The following is an 18054-nucleotide window of genomic DNA, read 5'->3' on the forward strand; positions in this document are numbered from 1 at the left end:
AGGGTCAGTTGGCGAACACTTGTCAGTGTTCCCTGCTAATTCCTTGATATAAATAGGAACCCCACTGTTTCCTGTTGTCCCTAGCATGGAGCAACACATGAAGGAATCTTGGAAGCGACTGACTTCAGTCACCTGCCCCTGTTTCTATATAAGTTTAATTGTGTAGCTTCAGGAGATTAGCTTATCTAATTTTTTAAATGGTGAGTGCCCTAACTTGGTCCCATAGTATACCCATCTATGTAGAATTGCTTGTATTTAACAGGGGTGATGTTGGAAAAAGCTGGTTGTAGATTCTGATATCTCAATAAAAATGGTAATTAAGTAAAACGCACTGGAAAGACAATACAGGGGTTAAGATTCTTGCCCTGTGTCCCATGGACCCCAGTTCTAATCCTGATGGTGTGTGTGGACTCCTGAGCACAACAGGAATAGCCCCTGAACCGCTGGTAGTGGCCCCCTTCCATAGCCATAACAAACTTTTTGTTTTGTGTTAGGAACACACCTGCCAGTGATCAGGGCCTATTCCTGGCTTTGCATTCAGGGATACCCCCTAGTATCCCTGAGTATCCACACCTAGCGGTTCCCAGGGGACCGTATGGGGTGCCAGGGACTGAACCTGGGATGGCTGCATGCCAGCCAGGCGTCCTGCCTGCTGTACTACCTCTCCAGCCCCTGCGGTACAAAAGGTTTTGAAAAATTTGAGATGCAAGGGCGAACTCTGAGGTTAAAATATCGAGTGGAGGGCGGGTTGGGGTGGGCAGAGTGATGGCACAGCCGGGTCCCTTGCTTGTGGTGCAATTGTAGCCATCCTTGGCACCGCATATATATGGTCCCGGATTTCCACCAGGAGGGATCCCTGAGCGTGGAGTGAGGGGCATGCCCTGAGCACCGCAGAATGCACCTCAAAGGCCGAAAGAAAGAAAAAAGAAAAAGCCACAAGAGGAAGAAGGAAGTGGGAAGGGAAGTAGCACGGCCTCCTCCTGCCCTGGCATTGACAGCTCTGCCCGGCTGCCAGCCTTCCTGGCGCCTCTGGGGGCGTCTTGCGCCCCGCTTCTCCCCCAAAGCAGTGAGCGAAATCGCCTCCCTAGATACAGTCCAGAGCAGACCCAGAAAGGCCACGTCGGATTCTTCGGGATGTTGCCGAGCTATGCCAGCAGGGCCGGAAGGAGGGCAGTTGGCGGCTGGGGGCCTCGAAGTCACTTTGGGGGGGTCCAGGACCCCGTGCCAAGCGTGCACGGTGGTGAGGGAGTCTTGAACGCACAACCCTTTGCCCTGGGAGAGGGCGAGTTTCAGGGCTCGTCAAACGCATCCCACAACCGGCGGGCCAAAGGCGCTGGACCTGGGGATTCCTCGGAAGCAGAACCAAGGTGGGGTTTGTGTGTGGGGGGGTAGCGGGTAGCGCGGACCTGGCGATGGGCACCGCCGAGCCGCGCCCGCAAGCCAGCCGCGGTGGGGGGGAGGGGTCTGGCCACCGCCGCGGGCGGGGCTTCGGGCGCTATAAGCACCATTGGGTCCCAGTGCGGGAAAGGCGAAGGACGCGGAGAGTAAGTATGCGCCCCCCTCACCCCGCCGCCCGGGCCCCAGTCCCAGCTCAACCCTCACCTTCCTGCCCCTTGTCCCCCTGCCCCGCAGTGGCTGCCCCTCGAGACGCCGAGATCCTGAATTCCGTGAAGGTGAGCGCCGGTAACCCTCGGATGGGGGGCGGGGGCCGGGGCTGGCCCCCCTCACTCCCCACACTCTGTCCACCCCTCGGGGGCGCAGGGACGGAGGTCGCAGACAGGGCCCGGGCGGGGCCGCGCCCGGCCGCAGGCTTCTGACGCCGGCTTGTCCCTCCCCCCACTCCCTGGCCTCGACCCCTGGCTCAGACGTACTACGGGAAGGTGCTGAAGAAGTCAGCGGATCTCCAGACCAACGCGTGCGTCACCCCGGCCAGGCCGGTGCCCAAGCACATCCGAGAAGCGCTGCAGAATGTGCACGAGGAAGTAACCTTGAGGTTAGTCGCCTGTCTTGGAAGAGCCGCCGCCGCCGTCACCGCCGCCGAAGTGCTGCCGGGCCTCCACCCAGTGGTGTGCCCTGGCTCTCCCAGCAGACACCTGGCACAGCCCTGACCTAACTTTAGCACTTCAGCCTGGATGAAGGGGCTGGAGAGAGTATACAGCGGGTAGGGCCCTGATCTGGCCCGCAGCCAGCCAGGGTTTGATCCCCAGCATTCCAGATTGTTCCAGATTGTCCCCTGAGCACCAGAAGTCATTTCTAAGGATAGAGCCGGGAGTAATCCCTGAGCAGCACCAGGCGATATGACCAACAAAAAATGGGGGCGCGCGCGCGCGCACACACACACACACACACACACACACACACACCACTTTCAAAGAAGGGCTGAGAGATGGCTCTGAAGGCAGGGTCATGCTTTGCATTTAAGGAACCCAGAACTGGAGCCTGGCCCTCAACTCTGATGAGAGTAGCCTGCCTCCCAAACAGTGCTCTCACCACCCCTCCCCCACGAACACATACCCACTCTACTACACTCACTCTTCAGAGCAACACTGACTAGCTTGATGTTCTCTTCTTCAGGATTTATCAGCTGATGATTTTTTGTTTCGTTTTTCATTTTCCCGCTGCTCTTGGCTCCGCACTCAGGCAGCCTTTGGTTTAAAGGGGAAATGAATCAAGTGAAGAGAAATTAATGGTCTATGGGGAGGAGGGAAGATACCTAAGGTTTGGTGGTCCGAGACTGAGATGGCGCAGGGGCTGCAACTTACTGCCACGTTGCATACAGCAGGCCTGAGGTCCCCAGCTCGGCAAGGTCCCCCGAGCACTGCCAGGACTGGTCTCCAAGCACTGAGCACCACCAGGCGATTTGTTTGTTTAGAAACGAAGCAAACAAACAAAACTTGGTGATTCTACGCCTTGTAGGTTGTCTCTTGTGGGGAAAAGAAATGTAGCTCTGTGTTCTTGCTTCCTCAGGTATTATGGCTGTGGTCTGGTTCTGCCTGAGCATTTGGAAAACTGCTGGATTCTGGACCTGGGTAGTGGAAGTGGCAGAGATTGCTATGCCCTTAGCCAGCTGGTTGGTGAGAAGGGACATGTCACTGGAATCGATATGACCGAAGGCCAGGTGAGGCAAGAAAGCATTCCCTGCAGCTCACTTTCATCTGTAGATACAGTTGTTTCTGCTCTGACTCAGGATAATTTATGAGAGTTGCTCTTTCTGATTACTCATTGGTTCCACTGATGTTCCCTGTCCTCGAGGCAGAGAACTTGGACAGTTAGTTTGTTTTGTTTTGTTTTGCTTTTTGGGTCATACCCAGTGATGCACAGGGTTTACTCCTGGCTGTGCACTCAGGAATTACTCCTGGTGGTGCTCAGGGGCCATATGGGATGCTGGGTATCGAACTTGAGTTGGCCACGTGCAAGGGAAACGCCCTACCCGCTGTGCTATTGCTCCAGCCCCCAGTTAGTCGTTCTTTGGGTGAACCTAGAGGCAGGTTTACTCTGATATATGAAGATCCAAAGAGGAACTGTTTGGAGCTCTCTTGGACAAGTTCCAAGAAAATCAGGCAAATTCCAAGTATCAAGCAGGGAACTTGGTCTCAGTGTGTGTGGGCAAGGGTTGTAATAAATCCCATATGCCCAGAGTAAAAAAACTGCTACGATTCCACCCGGAAAGAACTGGGGGAAGTATATTCCATTTACAATAGAGAATATTATAGGGAAAAGGTAGTGTATATTGGGGGCCAGAGAGTACAGGCGTTAAGGCATTTGTCTTGAATGTGGAAAACCTCAGTTTGATCCCTGGCACTTCTTATAGTTCCCCAAACACTGCCAGGGGTGACCCCTGAGCACAGAGCCAAGAGACTTCCCTGAGTACTGCAGGATCTGACCCCACCCCCAACTCCCCCAAGATTGCCCCACCCACTGCGCCCAATAGTGTTTTTTGGTTTTGGTTTTGGGTCATACTCAGGGCTCACTCCTGTCTCTGCTCAGGAATCAGTCCTGGCAGGGCTTGGGGGGACCATGTGGGGTAAGCGGGGATCAAACCCCAGTCATCTCTGTGCTAGGCAAGAGCCCTACCCAAGGTACTATCACTCCAGCCCCCCAATAGTGTATTTTTAAGATGTTGATGATGAGCTCAGTTTTTCTTCATTTAGGTCGAATCGGCTAAGAAATACGTTGACTACCACATGGAAAAATATGGCTTCCGGACTCCCAACGTGACTTTTGTTCTTGGCTACATAGAGAAGCTGGGGGAGGCTGGAATCGACGCGGACAGTCATGACATTGTGGTGTAGGTATTGATCCTGATGTGGGTATCAGTCCACTTTCACTGGACACACAGACATCACCACTTTTTGCTGAATTGCCTCATCAAGGGTGTGAAAACTAAACTTGACAGGAAGCTATGGGAGGGGGCTGGTGAGCACTGTAGTGCTGGAGAACACAGTGGGCCAAGGGGAAACTTGCTGAATTTAATTAACTATCATTTTTAGCGAAGTAAATTATTTTTGAGAGAGAGAGAGAGAGAGAGAGAGAGAGAGAGAGAGAGATGTTCATGAGAGAATGTGGGTTTCTCCAGAGTGGAAAAACCAGGGAACTTATTTTAAACTTAATATAAACCAGGGAGTCCAATGGACCAGCATGATTTTTTTTCCCACATCTGGCAGTGCTAAGGCCTTTCTCCTGGCTTGTGGTCAAGGATCACTTCAGGCGGGGTTCAGGGTTTGGTATGGGGTGCTGGGAATTGAACCCATGTCACCTGTGATTGAGGCAAGGGCCTTACCTGCTGTACTATCCGCCCTCCAGCATGATATTTATTTTGGGGGTGTCCACACCAGGTGATCTCAGGAGTAACTCCTGGCTCTGCGCTTACTACGGGATCGAGCCCAGGTTGGCTGCATGCAAAGCAAGCTCCCTGCTTGCTATACTATTACTCTGATTCCAGCATGACATTAAAAAAAAAAAAAAAACACGGGCTGGAGCAATAGCACAGTGGGTAGGGTGTTTGCCTTGCATGTGGCCGACCCGGGTTTGATTCCCAGAATCCCATATGGTTCGCTGAGCACTGCCAGGGGTAATTCCTGAGTGCAGAGCCAGGAGTAACCCTTGTGCATCGCCAGGTGGACCCAAAAAGAAAAAAAAAACCCACAAAAAACACAACTATTCCCTGTTGCTCCTTCATTGATTTATTTGGTTTTGGTGCCACACCTGGCTCTGCACCAGGAGATCACCCCTGGCAGGCTCAGGGCACCAAATGGGGTGCCGGTCATCAAACCCGGGTTGGCTGTCCCCCAGCATGGTATTTTTTGTATCTTTTTTTCACGTTTTGTCTTTCTTTTGCTCCCATTTTCCATCCGCCACCACATGACAGCCTTACAGAAGTGGAACTTAGCCACTCACCTGTGCCTTCAGTTTGCACATGGCCTTTTGTGACATGGGGCTCACCTGGGTAGAAAGAATAATACCTGATGACTTTTTTTGCACTTGCTACCGTGTATTGAGATATTAGATTCTCTGCTCCCCCCTTCCCCTCTGGGAAAAAGCTGAGGCTGGGGACCAGGTAGCAAGAGGTGGCTTTGTAAAGTGGTGGGTGCCATCTTTAGGATCTGGAAGGAGCAGAAAATGTTGGGGTGATGCACAGATGGGCTTGACATGTCCTGTGGTCTTTTCTTTTTTTGATATGGGACTCACGAGGCTCTACTCAGGGCTTATCCTGACTTTGCACTCAGGGCTCACTCCTAACAGGACTTGGGACAGCATTTGGGGTGCTGGGGTGCAGGTTGCTCCTGTGCAAGACAATTGCCTTACTTGCTTTTATCCATCTGGCCTCACCTTTGGCCTTTTTAAGATCAAATTGTGTCGTTAACCTTTCGCCTGATAAAGAACAAGTGCTGCGGGAGGTGTATCGAGTGCTCAAGGTAAGGAGGACTTGGGGGGTCAATGGTTCTTAAAAATGGTCCTGGACAAACAGGCCCAACTCTGATGTTCTAGCGCTTGAGCTAAGCGCCTGCACCCTTGATTTAACTGCTGAGTTGAAACCCACCCCGGGCGGGGATCACGCTAAGGGCTGGAGCGCGAGGCCACCTGGCACTACCTGGGACTCTGAGCAGCAGCCCGACATTAAACAACAGAAGCAAACAACAGCCCAGTTACAGATTCCTTTTCTTTCTTTTTTTCCCTTTAGCTTACTGTGTCAAAAATCGGGATTATCATTGAATATATCTAAAGCCTTTGTTTTATTGGCTCATAATTTAGTGCTCCCAGTATAGCTTCCACAGGGCTGGAGAAAGCTCTAGGCTGATAACAGCTTCTGCTTTTGTTGTTCTGGGACCACCCCCACTAATGCTCAGGGTCTTCTTGGAGTGCCGGGTGGTTGCTCCTGGACCACTTCGGGATACCTGTCCCTCCCACATGTAAGGCCTGAGTTGCAGCCTGTTGAGCTGCACTGATGAATAAACTCTTGACACCAAACACTGTGAGTGCACATTTCCAGCTCCTGTTCCACACGGCTGCTCCTTCCTTCCTTCCTTCCTTCCTTCCTTCCTTCCTTCCTTCCTTCCTTCCTACCTTCCTCATGAAAGGCAAATGCCAAACCCGTTCTGCAGTCTCTCCAGCCCCTCTACCAGCCCCTTTACAATAGTTCTTTATTTTTTTTTTACCTTTTCGGGGCACACCCAGCAATGCTCAGGGGTTACTCCTGGCTCTGCACTCAGGAATTACTCCTTTCGGTGCTCAGGGGACCATATGGGATGCTGGGAATCGAACTTGGGTGGGCTGCATGTATGGCAAACGCCCTTCCCGCTGTGCTATCGCGCCAGCCCCACAATAGTTCTTTATGTAGGAAACATATTTACTAGAGAGATGATGCAAAGGGCTGGAGCACATGCTTTGCCTGCAGAAATCCCAGATTCAAATCCAAGTGCTGCGTGATCCTCCAAACACCACCAGGAGTGGTCCCTACCAAAAATAAACGTAAACTAAGGAGACACACTCAAAAGTTGTTTTATTAAAAACATATACCTCAGGGGCCAGAGAATTAGGGCAGCATAGTGCACAGGTGACCTGGGTTCAATGCCAGCATCTCATATGGTCCTCAGAGCCCACCAGGAGGGATCTCTGAGCACAGAGCTGAAAGTTCACACCCTCAGCATCACTGGGTGTGACCCAAAACCCAAAACATAACCCTTAATGTCAGAGTCGTGAAAGATTTGGAAACCCAATTTGCTTTCAATTTTTAATGTAATTACTTTGCTTTAATGTTATTACTTCCTCCTTTGTTGTGTGGGTGTTGAGATGATGGGAAGGGGTTGGTCGCACACTAGTGGTGCTGGTGCAGTGATGGCGGGGTTCAAACTCCTCACTTTATGCCTGTAAAGCAGGCACTAGCCTCCGCCGCTCTCCTGCCCCCAGCTTTAAAGATCCTCTTCCTCCTCTTAAAGCCAAGTACCATTCAGTCTCAGAGGAACCATTAGTCACTTTACCTCACCGATCCACTTCCAGCCCCTAGGAGTTTCCCTTCTGAGATCTGACTTACCTGCCTGCCTGGCGGCTCAGGGCTTCAGCAACTGTTTCTTTTCTATCTTTGTTCTACTTTGATGTGGTTGTATTAGAAATTTCTTATTTCTGTTTTTCTGTTGTTGCTTGTTGGTTTGCTTTGTTTTCTCTTTTTTGACTGACACCCAGCAGTGCTCAGGGCTTACTCCTGGTTCTGTGCTCAGGGATCACTTCTTTGGTGGTACACCTCAGCCAGCCATGAGCAAGTCAAATGCCTTAACCCCTCAGCTCTTCAATGCTCTTCCTCCTCTTCATCTGCTCTGACAGGGGGACAGGCTGCCTCGCTCCCTGTTGGGTCGTCGTTACACTTTGCTCAGCTGCAGCACAGCATCTGTGTTTGTCCCTTTATTCATGCAGAGTCTAACTCTGTCCGTCTGCATTGCAGCCCGGTGGGGAGCTCTATTTCAGTGATGTCTACGCCAGCCTTGACTTGCCGGAGAACATCAGGACCCACAAAGTGCTATGGGGTAGGTCTGTTCATGTGGTTTGGTTGCAAGGCTGTGACTCACTCATGCAATGGCTCCATTCCGCTGCCCTTGGTGGGGAGGGGCACCCCAGGGCGAGGTCTGGAGGTTCCCGTGCCTTCCTGGGCACTCCAAACTGGATGACCTCGGCCTATGGAATACATCATTTTGAATTATTGTTCTCTAATCTGTGAAGTGTGCATAATAAAATGGCAGCCACAGGAGCATAATAAAACAGCCCCAAGAAAGTTTGTGTGTGTGTTTGTGTGTGTGTGCATGTATGAGTATGCTTGCGTGTGTGCGTGCGTGCGTGCCTGTGTGTGTTTGTGTAATCCCTGGTCAATGCAAGAACAATTTAGAAAGGCAAGGAGAGAAGGTGTTGTTGTTTTTTTTTACATGCATTTTTATTTATATTCTTTTTTTTTATAAGGAGAGAAAGTTTAGTTGAAAGAAAGAAAGAAAGAAAGAAAAGCTGTCCTGGTTGCAGTGCGACTCTTGCAGGTGTCTTGATTTTCACTGTGAGCTGGAGGTTACACACATTAGGTGCACTGCGCCAGAAATCACATATATTTTGGTGGTGCAAGGGATCAAATTTAGCATGTAGGGTAATGCCTGCAAGATTTCTGAATGCAGAGCCAGATATAACCTGAATGCAGAGCCAGATGTAACCCCTGAGCAATACCAGGTGTGGCCTCCTCCCCTCAAAGAACAATATAACACCCCAACCCCCAAAAAACGGGAATAAAAAGAAATCAAAAAACTATAAAATGCTCATGAACATGAGTAGGAGTGTCCAAGAGCAGATCATTGTGAGATTAATCTGAGCTAAGGGATAGTTTTGTGGGTGTGTGTTTCTTTTTCCCGTTTACTAACATAACAGTGCTTTTCTCTGTGTGCCTCAAAACTGCCTGAATATTATGATCACAGTTAGGTGAAAGTGATACCTTCATAGCTATTGTGAAAATGTTTTCTACGGAGGGGCTGGAGAAATAGCAGAGCAGGTAGGGCAATGACCTTGCATATGGTTGACCTGAGTTCAATTCCCCAGCAACCCAAATGGTCCCCTTGAGTTCTGCCAGGAGTAATTTCTGAGTACAGAGCTAGGAGGAACTCCTGAGCACTGCTAGATGTGGCCCCAAAACAAAAGAATGTTTCCTGTGGGCTATTTGCTGGCTTATCTAGTTTTATTGATTATTATTTGTCTATTGATTTTGGTGCTAAGGACTAATCCCAGGACCTCACATGTGAACCAAGTCATATCTTGGCCTATGGTTTAATTGTAACTTTCTAGATCTCAGGGATACACCAAGGTTCTTCTCTTTCTTGGACCAATGTTCTGGTTTTGTTTTGAATAGAGGCCCCAGGCCCAGAGAGAGGGATCAGAGGGAATGCAGGCTTTGCTTTTGGAAGACCTCGGTTCAATCTCTGGCACCACAGGGTCCCCTGAGGATCACCAGGAGCAGCTCTCAAACACAGAGCTGGGAGTAACCCTTGAGGACCACCAGATATGTCCCCCAAGCCAAAATAAATAGGGGCCACAGTTGGTAGTGTGGGGGACAGGGAGTGGCCCGGTACCAGGGATCAAACTTGGGGGCTTGCATATGCCAGGCAGATGCTGTGATGTGTGAGCTAATACCCAGCCCGTGTTTTTTTTTCCTTCTTTTTTTTCATGTGGGAGTACTGCTATCTATTCGGCCATTGATTAAGCTGATTGAATTGGGCATGAACCCATGTTTTTTTATTTCTTTTTCTTTTTCCTTTTTTTCTTTCAGGAGAGTGCTTGGGTGGTGCTTTGTACTGGAAGGACCTTGCCATCCTTGCCCAAAAAGTTGGATTCTGCCCTCCACGTCTGGTCACTGCCAGTATTATTACAATTCAAAACAAGGAACTGGAAAGCGTGGTTGGTAAGCCATAATTGGCGATGGGACTGCTTGTATTCAGAGACCAGTGAGGGTCTACTGAGCGACTGACTCTGAGCTTCCTGTCCCCTGGAAATCGTGGTTTGGTTCTGTTTAGTGGCAACCTCTCAGATCTGGGACTTAATGAAACTCTTTAAAGTTAATCACTTAATAGAGCTAAAGCAGTTGCTGCCTGTGCGAGCCATCTCTACGTTGCCAGCACTCTTGGTCACTGAGTAGGCCCACAGCAGAGGAAGTGCAGGATTCTTGACTAAATTTTGTTTTCAGGTGACTGTCGTTTTGTCTCTGCGACATACCGTCTCTTCAAACTGCCAAAGACAGAAGCAATGCAGAGATGCCAAGTGATTTACAACGGTGGAATCAAGGGGCATGAAAAGGAACTAATCTTTGATGCAAATTTCACATTTAAGGTAAGAAAGAATTTCCAGGACCTCTGTCTCTCCTCCTTTTCCTCCCATCCCACATCACCAGCCTGACTTGTGTCCTTCTTTCTACTTTGAGCCTTACTCCATAGACTGGGACTCTTAGCCTTCACTTTGCAATGCTTCTTATTTCTCTGGTTTGTACATGGGTGTTTATGTACCTTTACTGAACTGTAAACTGAGCCACAAAAAGACGACTCTCTTTGAAAACTCTCGAGCTCATTTGCCAGTGTGGCTTGGCACAAGCCTCAGGCAACGGCAAGCGAATGTCCGAACTCGCAAAGCAGTGCAGAAAACCAATAAAGGAAGACCTCAAAGAGAGAAGAGCAGCAGTGCGGGCAGATGTGGCAGAGCTGGGAAAAGCATTCGCAAAGCCCGCCTGTCCTTTGCCCACTACAAGACAAAGATGACTGCCCTCCGATGTCGTGATGGATCTATCACATCTTCCAGAAGGGCAATGGAGAAGATTATCCATGACTTCTACTCGGATCTCTTTGATAGCCACGTCCACCTGACCACATACCAAATTCTGCAGGATGGATATGTCATTCTCAAAGTTCTCCCTTCTGAAATCCGACACGCCATTTCATCGGTAAAGAATCGAACAGCACCTGGCCTAGACAAGGTCAGACCTCAACACCTGAAGAACCTGCCGTCAGTACTCATCAATACACTGGCTCGGCTCTTCACACGCTACATGTCTGAATGCAAGGTTCCGTCCCAATGGAAAACCAGCAGGACTGTACTACTGTACAAGAAGGAGACATCCATGACATTGGCAACTATCACCTGATCTGTTTGCTGTCTGTCGTCTATAAGCTGTTCACTCGAGTCATCCTGAATAGGATTAGTAGAACACTAGATGAAGAACAACTATACAGGCAAGCTGGTTTCCGAAAAGGATTTAGCACAATCGACCATATCCACACGATAACCAAGCTCATTGAGGTTTCTCGGGAGTTCAAGATGCCGCGTCGTCTAATGTTCATTGATTTAAAGAAGGCCTTTGATTCTGTTGAGACTGAAGTGGTTATCGAGGCCCTAGCCAAACATGGCATTCAAATTCAATACATCAGGATCCTCCGTGAGCTGTATTGCGGATTCACTACCAGGATCTCACCATTCTATAGGGAGGTGAACATTGATGTCAAGAGAGGGGTTCAGCAGGGTGATACTATTTCACCAAAACTCTTTAGTGCCACCCTCATGAACGTCATGCGACAACTGGAATGGGAAGAAATGGGAGTGAAGATAGATGGTCGGCAACTACACCACCTGTGCTTCGCTGATGACATCATTCTTATAACATCAAACATCAGCCAAGCGGCACAAATGCTAGTCGAGTTAGACCGTGAGTGTGGAAGGTTCGGACTACAGCTGAATCTTACAAAGACAATGTTTATGAGAAATGGTCTCGTTCCTGACGTTCCATTCACTCTCAATGGGACGAACATCTCCAAATGCAACAGTTATGTGTACCTAGGCCGAGAAGTCAACACGATGAATGACCTGGCACCTGAGTTGCACAGGAGAAAGAGAGCGGCTTGGAACGCCTTCAAGAACATCGAAGAAATAGCTAAGAGGATGAAGAACCTCAGGCTCCAGGCACATCTCTTTGATTCTACTGTTCTTCCTGCATTAACATACGCCTCAGAGACTTGGACCCTACACAAACATGATGAGAACGCTATTTGGGTCTCCCAAAGAGGAATTGAAAGAGCTATGCTTGGAGTATCATGCTTCACTCAAATGAGAGAAAGAATCTGAAGTTCCGACCTTCGTTGATAGTCAAGAATCAGGGAAGCTGTCTCATTTGCCAAGGTGTCAAAAATCAGATGGGCTGGACACGTAATGAGATTTGGAGATGACCACTGGTCTAGAGCCATTACCCACTGGATTCCACGGGACGTCAAAAGATCACATGGCCCCCACCTATGAGATGGTCAGACTTCTTCGTCAAGACCCTGAACGATTTGAGGCTCTTCGTGTTCCTGGCCATTGGGCTACATTAGCACATGACAGGGATGAATGGAGACATTGCTGGTGCCCGCTCGAGTGAATCGATGAATAACGGGATGTCAAGTGATCAAGTGAAGTGACTGAACTGTTAGTATATTATATTTATGCCTCCATTATGCTGTGTTACCCTTAAGTCCTTCTGCATGTACAGCTCAGGAACGAAACATTCTTCTATATAACCGCAATTCTTCACCCCACCTCTTTTAAACCACTATTCTTTGATCATATCCAAGTAGTGTACTTTGAGAAGCACCAGTTAATATTTTTGGTATTGTGTTTTGTTTCTGTCTTGGGACCACACCTGTTGATGCTCAAGGGTTATTCCTGGCTCTGTGCTCAGGGATCACTCTTGGAGGTGCACAGGGGTCCTATGAGGGTGCTGGGGATGGAACTCAGGCCAATTTCATGTCAGGCAGCTACTTTGACTCCCATTCTGTATTGCCAGCTCTGCAGAAGCATGAGTTTAATGGAATTACTAAGGATAGAAAAAAATAGGTATCACATAACCACATTTCAGTTGTTTAGTGGCTGGAGCGATAGCACAGCGGTAGGGCGTTTGCCTTGTGCACAGCCAGCCCGGCCGAGCTGGGTTCTATTCTGCCCCTCTTGGGGAGCCCGGCAAGCTACCGAGAGTATCTCGCACACTCAGCAAAGCCTGGCAAGCTCCCTGTGATGTATTCGATATGCCAAACACAGTAATAAGTCTCACAATGGAGACGTTACTGGGCCCGCTCGAGCAAATCGATCAACAATGGAAGGACAGTGCTACAGTGCTACAGTGTGCCATGGAACTAAGGGGTTTAATGATGACACAAATGGTTACTTTCACATCTTTTTTGCTTTTATCAATATGAAAATGTACATGCTTTAGAATCTGATATCCGAGTTCAAATTCGGACTTGGTTGCTTACTATTTTGGGCCACACCTAACTGTGGTCATGGCTCTGCACTCAGGAATCACTCCTAGAGTGCTCGGGGGACTATATGGGATGCTGGGGATTGACCCTGGTTTGACTGCATGCAAGGCAAGTACCCTGCCCTCTGGACTATGACTCCAGCCCATATTTGAGTAAATGAATGAATGACCAAAATTCTCATAGGTGCAATGTGTACCATTGTAAGAGAGGGAACAATGATGCCTGTTCTTCAGCCTTTCTATAGCTGTTACTATAACAAGGACCGGAGAGATGGTCCAGTAGGTAGGGTGCTCGCCTTGCATGCGGCATATTCAGGTTCAATTCCCCAGAACTCCTTTTGGTTCCCCCAACTCCATCTGGAGTCATCCCTGAGCACAGACCTGGGAGTAAGTGCTGAGCACCCTTGGGTGTGGTCAAAACAAGCAAACAAACAAAAAACCCCTCCTATACATACTTTTAATAAACATTCCTGCTTATTGGGAACTAAATGAATAGACTATATGGTTATTATTTGTCCTGAAGGTGGAAGGATCTATTTGTCTTTTCTTATTTTGGCTCCAATAGCATATTGATTTTCTTTCCTGACTCCAAAGTTTAAGTGTTTTTTTTTTTGCTTTTTGCGTCAGACCTGGCAATGCACAGGGGTTACTCCTGGCTCTGTGCTCAGAAATTTACCCCTGGCAGTGCTCAGGGGACCATATGGGATGCTGGGAATTGAACCTGGGTTGGCCGCGTGCAAGGCAAATTCCCTTCCCGCTGTGCTATTGCTCCAGCCCCTAAAGTTTAAGTTTTAAATACATAAATTAAGGGGGTAGGGAGCTAGTCCAGGGATTAAAGTTCTTGCCTTGCTCGCGGCCCATCCCACATGTAGTACCTTAAGAATGGCTAGGAGGGATCCCTGAACACAGCTGGGCGTGTCCCGAACACCAAAATAATTTGAAAATGGAAATCAAAATCAATTAATTGGGCTGTGGAGAGAGTTTGGTGCTTGGTACCATTTGGTATTCCTACTCCTCCTCTCTACCCTCCCTCTACCCAGCACACAGAGACACGTTGAACTTCTGGTTGTGACCTCCATTTTAAAAACAAAAGGAGGGGCTGGAGTGATAGCACAGCGGGTAGGGTGATTGTCTTGGACGCGGCCGACCCGGGTTCGATTCCCAGTATCCCATATGGTCCCCCGAGCACTGCCGGGAGTAATTCCTGAGTGTAAAGCCAGGAGTAACCCCTGTGCATCACTGGGTGTGACCCCAAAAGCAAAAACAAACAAACAAACAACAACAACAACAAAAAAGCAAAAGGAGTCGAGTGGAATGGCTGAGCACATGTGTTGTATGTGGGAGGCTGGGCTTTGGTTCCTGTACCACATGGTTCCCTGAGTCCTCTCTGAGCACCACCAGGTATGGCCCCCAAACTGCAAATCCTAATAGAAGGAACCAACCTTGCTCCCTCCCCTTCCTGTTCCTTAGGCAGGGGAGGTGGTGGAGGTGGACGGACACACTGCAGCCACCTTGAAGAATTCGAGATTCGCCCCAGAGTTCCAGTTCAGACCGACGGGAGCGAAGCCAGCAACGTGTGGAGGCAGCTGTGGTCCGCAGTCTGAGGTTGGTGTGACTTTCAACACGGGCTGCTGCCACAGCAAATAAGTCAGCTGACACCACTGCGCTCAATAGTCACCGTGACTTCCTTTCTCTCCTCTCTGCATCTAAAAAGGGATTTGAATTAATTTCATCACTGCACTTTCTGAATGCTGATCAGTCAGAGATTTCTAACCAAGGGCTTCCTGCGTGGACCTCAGGGCATCTGCTACCCTTTCAATTCTGATGTGTCTAGGGGAATTTCCTCAGAAATAATTCTGTGACTTTCAGTATGTCCCCAAGTCCATTTTTATTGTTTTGGTTTGGGGGCCACACCCAGCAGTACTCAGGCTTACTTCTGCCTCTCTGTTCAGGGATCACTCACTCCTCGAGGGATCAGGGGACCAAATGTAGGACCAGAGATCAAACCTGGGTCCGCTACATGCAAGGCAAATGCTGTACTGACCCCCTGGCACTCAATGGTGTTTTTTTTTTTAAGGTGGGAGGGTTTGAGGGAGGACCATACCCAGCAATGCCCAGGGGTACTGCAGGCTTTGCACTCAGGAAATTACTCTTGGAGATGCTTGGGTAACCATATGGGATGCCGGGGGTTGAACCTGGATCGACTATGTGCCAGGCTGTGTGCCCTAACCACTGTACTCTCTCCGTTCCCGCAATGGCATTTAAAAACAGAAAACAGTAAGAGGTAGCTTTGAAAAAATATACAAATTAAATACATTTATCATTTATTATTATTTTATTGTTTGGGGTACACACCCAACTTTCCTCAGAGGGTTGGATTCCCCAAACTAGGCTGGAAAAGTTCCCCAACCCCAGTTTTCCCAGGGTGGCCAGTCTCAAAACGGGAAGCTCATGAACAAGGGGGCTTCTTTCTCGAAGGCCGTTTTCTCGTGTCACTTTGCTCCTCTCGCTCCTGCTGAGGCCTGAGGTTGGAAACGAGAGCTGGCTTATCTCCCGGCTTCCTTTCTTTCCTGTGTGCCAGTGTCTAGCTCTGCTCCAAGTTTCTGAAGTGGGTATCTGGGAGACTGAAGGAGGAGTTAAGGAGGATGCACAGCTGTGTGTCCTAGAACTCTAGCCCTGCACTTTGGGGCAGAGCCTCTTAGCTTTATCACTGAAGGCCTCTGTGATAAGCCCGAGACCCAGGCAGGCAGCTGGGTGCAAGGCTGGGTGCCCTCACCCACCCTGCCCTCCGCTGGAGGAAAGAGAGGCTCTGCCTTGCCCATCAGCAGCTCCACTGTCACTGGGCTTGTGGGAGAGTCCTTCTGTTATTTTTCTTCTATGTTTTCCTCTTGTTTTTCTCCTCTTCACCTCTTCCTTCCTGCAGCTTCTTCCCTTCCCTCTACACTGAGATCTCTTGGGCTGTTGTTGGCATCTCAACACGGCATGTTAGTCATTGCTAATAGTGACCTGACAGCAGGATGTACCCGTTTTTTGTTGGTTTTTTTGGGTTATACCCAGTGATGCTCAGGGGTTACTGCCTGACTCTGCACTCAACAATTACTCCTGGCGATGCTGGGGGAACCAAATGGGATGCCAACATCTCAGCCCTCCAGCATCTCTGTTCCAAAAGGGCGAAAAGTCCATTTAAGTGTCCATGGAGATAGTACAGGTCAGAGCGCTTGTTCATGGCTGAACTTTTTTGACGTTGGCTCCATCCCTGGCACCACAGATGGTCCTCTGATCACTACCAGGAGTTATGCCTGAGCACAGAGACAGAAGTAAGTCCTGAGCACAGCTGAATGTAGCTAATTCCCTCCCCCTCAAAATGCATCTGCATAAGTAGGAATCCCACAAAATAAAACAGTGAAATCAACTTCTCTGATTCAGTAGGACTTTAAAAGCATCTTTTCTCTGGGAGAGCCTAGGAGATAGCTCAGTGGACTGGGGTACGTGCTTTGCAAGTGGGAGTCTTGGGTTCAATCCCAGGCACCTCATGCTTCCCTAAGCACCCCTGGGAATGTATCCCTAGCACTGAGCTTGGAGTAGCCTCTCAGGACTGCTGGGTGTAGCCCCCAAACTGAAACAAATCAACAAAAGTATCTGGGGGCTAGTTCAGTGGTGGAGTACATGCTTGACTGGGTTTGACCCCAGCCTCGAGACAAAAGTTTAAAATGTCATTGAGTGGGGCCAGAATGATAACAGTACAGCAGGGAGGGTACTTGATTTGTTTGCGACTAACCTGGGCTCGATTCCTGGCAACCCATATAGTCCCTGAATCCACTAGGAGTAAGTCCTGAGTGTAGAGCCGGGAGTAACTCCTAGGTACTGCTGGGTATAGACCAAAAACAAAATTTAAAAAAATTTCATTGATCTTGAGAATAGAAATAATTTGATTAGAATCACCAGGAAGTTGTCCACCTCTATAATGAGAGAACCGGTGGTCCTAGGAATCCATGGAATTATACAATTGCTTCTATCTCTCTTCTAGGTCAACACCCTCAGTCAAAAGGAAATATTAGGGTCCAGGTACCTCAAAACACCTTTAACTTGTCTATTCCTTTGGCTTTGTCTTTTGACAGGATTTAATCTCGGACCCATTCAAGCTTGCAGAAGAATCTGACAAACAAAAGCCCAGATGTTCTGCCAATGTGGCCGGCAGTTGCTGTGGCGCCAAGACAAGCTGCTGAGACTCCAGGTGATCAGAAGACAGTGGTTAGGAGGCAGAGGGCTAAGCTGTCAAGCCTAATTTGATCTTCCCTAGAGCAATGGCCCAAGGCTGTGGTATTCCAGATCACTGATCAATATAAATGAAAGACTTTTGGAAGGCATTAATTGAAGGGTCTAAAGCAAGTGGCCTAAATATAATTTAGTCAAGTTTTCCTTTTTGTTTTTTTTAAATTAATTCAGAGTTCTGGTGCCACCTAGTGATCAAAAAAGGAACACTTTGGTGGTTTTTTTTTTTGGATTCTGTTTATTCTGTGAATTTGTTTTTACAGAAGCTGCACACACGAACAGAACTACAATAATCACTGATGACTCAGCTCCATATTGCTATAACATCCACAGAGATAAAATAAATTAAAAATAAATTCAAATAACTGCTGTCCATTGATTTTAATTTCAGAAGCTACAGTGTATTGAGGTGAAAGTGAAATTGAATTGCATAAAAGATTAGTATGTAAAGGGATATACTTGATAACATTTATTTATTTATTTATTTTTTT

General features: G+C 48.5%; 1 protein-coding gene across 2 annotated transcripts; it reads left to right on the top strand.

Annotated features, from left to right (window-relative positions):
* The first annotated feature begins 1507 nt into the window (after positions 1-1507).
* Positions 1508-17925, top strand: LOC130029870 (arsenite methyltransferase-like). 2 transcript variants are annotated; one of them, XM_056120957.1, is made up of 12 exons: positions 1508-1544; positions 1633-1673; positions 1866-1993; positions 2968-3118; positions 4152-4288; positions 5846-5915; positions 7937-8018; positions 9788-9919; positions 10202-10344; positions 14762-14896; positions 17410-17525; positions 17827-17925. In XM_056120957.1, coding segments are annotated over exons 1-11 (1128 nt in total). In that variant the 5' UTR covers positions 1508-1543; the 3' UTR covers positions 17518-17525; positions 17827-17925. The 2 variants fall into 2 exon arrangements, with proteins under 2 accessions (XP_055976932.1, XP_055976931.1); XM_056120956.1 differs by having other exon boundaries at positions 17410-17919.
* Positions 17926-18054: the final 129 nt, after the last annotated feature.

This window comes from Sorex fumeus, unplaced genomic scaffold, assembly GCF_029834395.1.
Source record: "Sorex fumeus unplaced genomic scaffold, SorFum_2.1 ptg000043l, whole genome shotgun sequence".
Classification (NCBI taxonomy): domain Eukaryota; kingdom Metazoa; phylum Chordata; class Mammalia; order Eulipotyphla; family Soricidae; genus Sorex; species Sorex fumeus.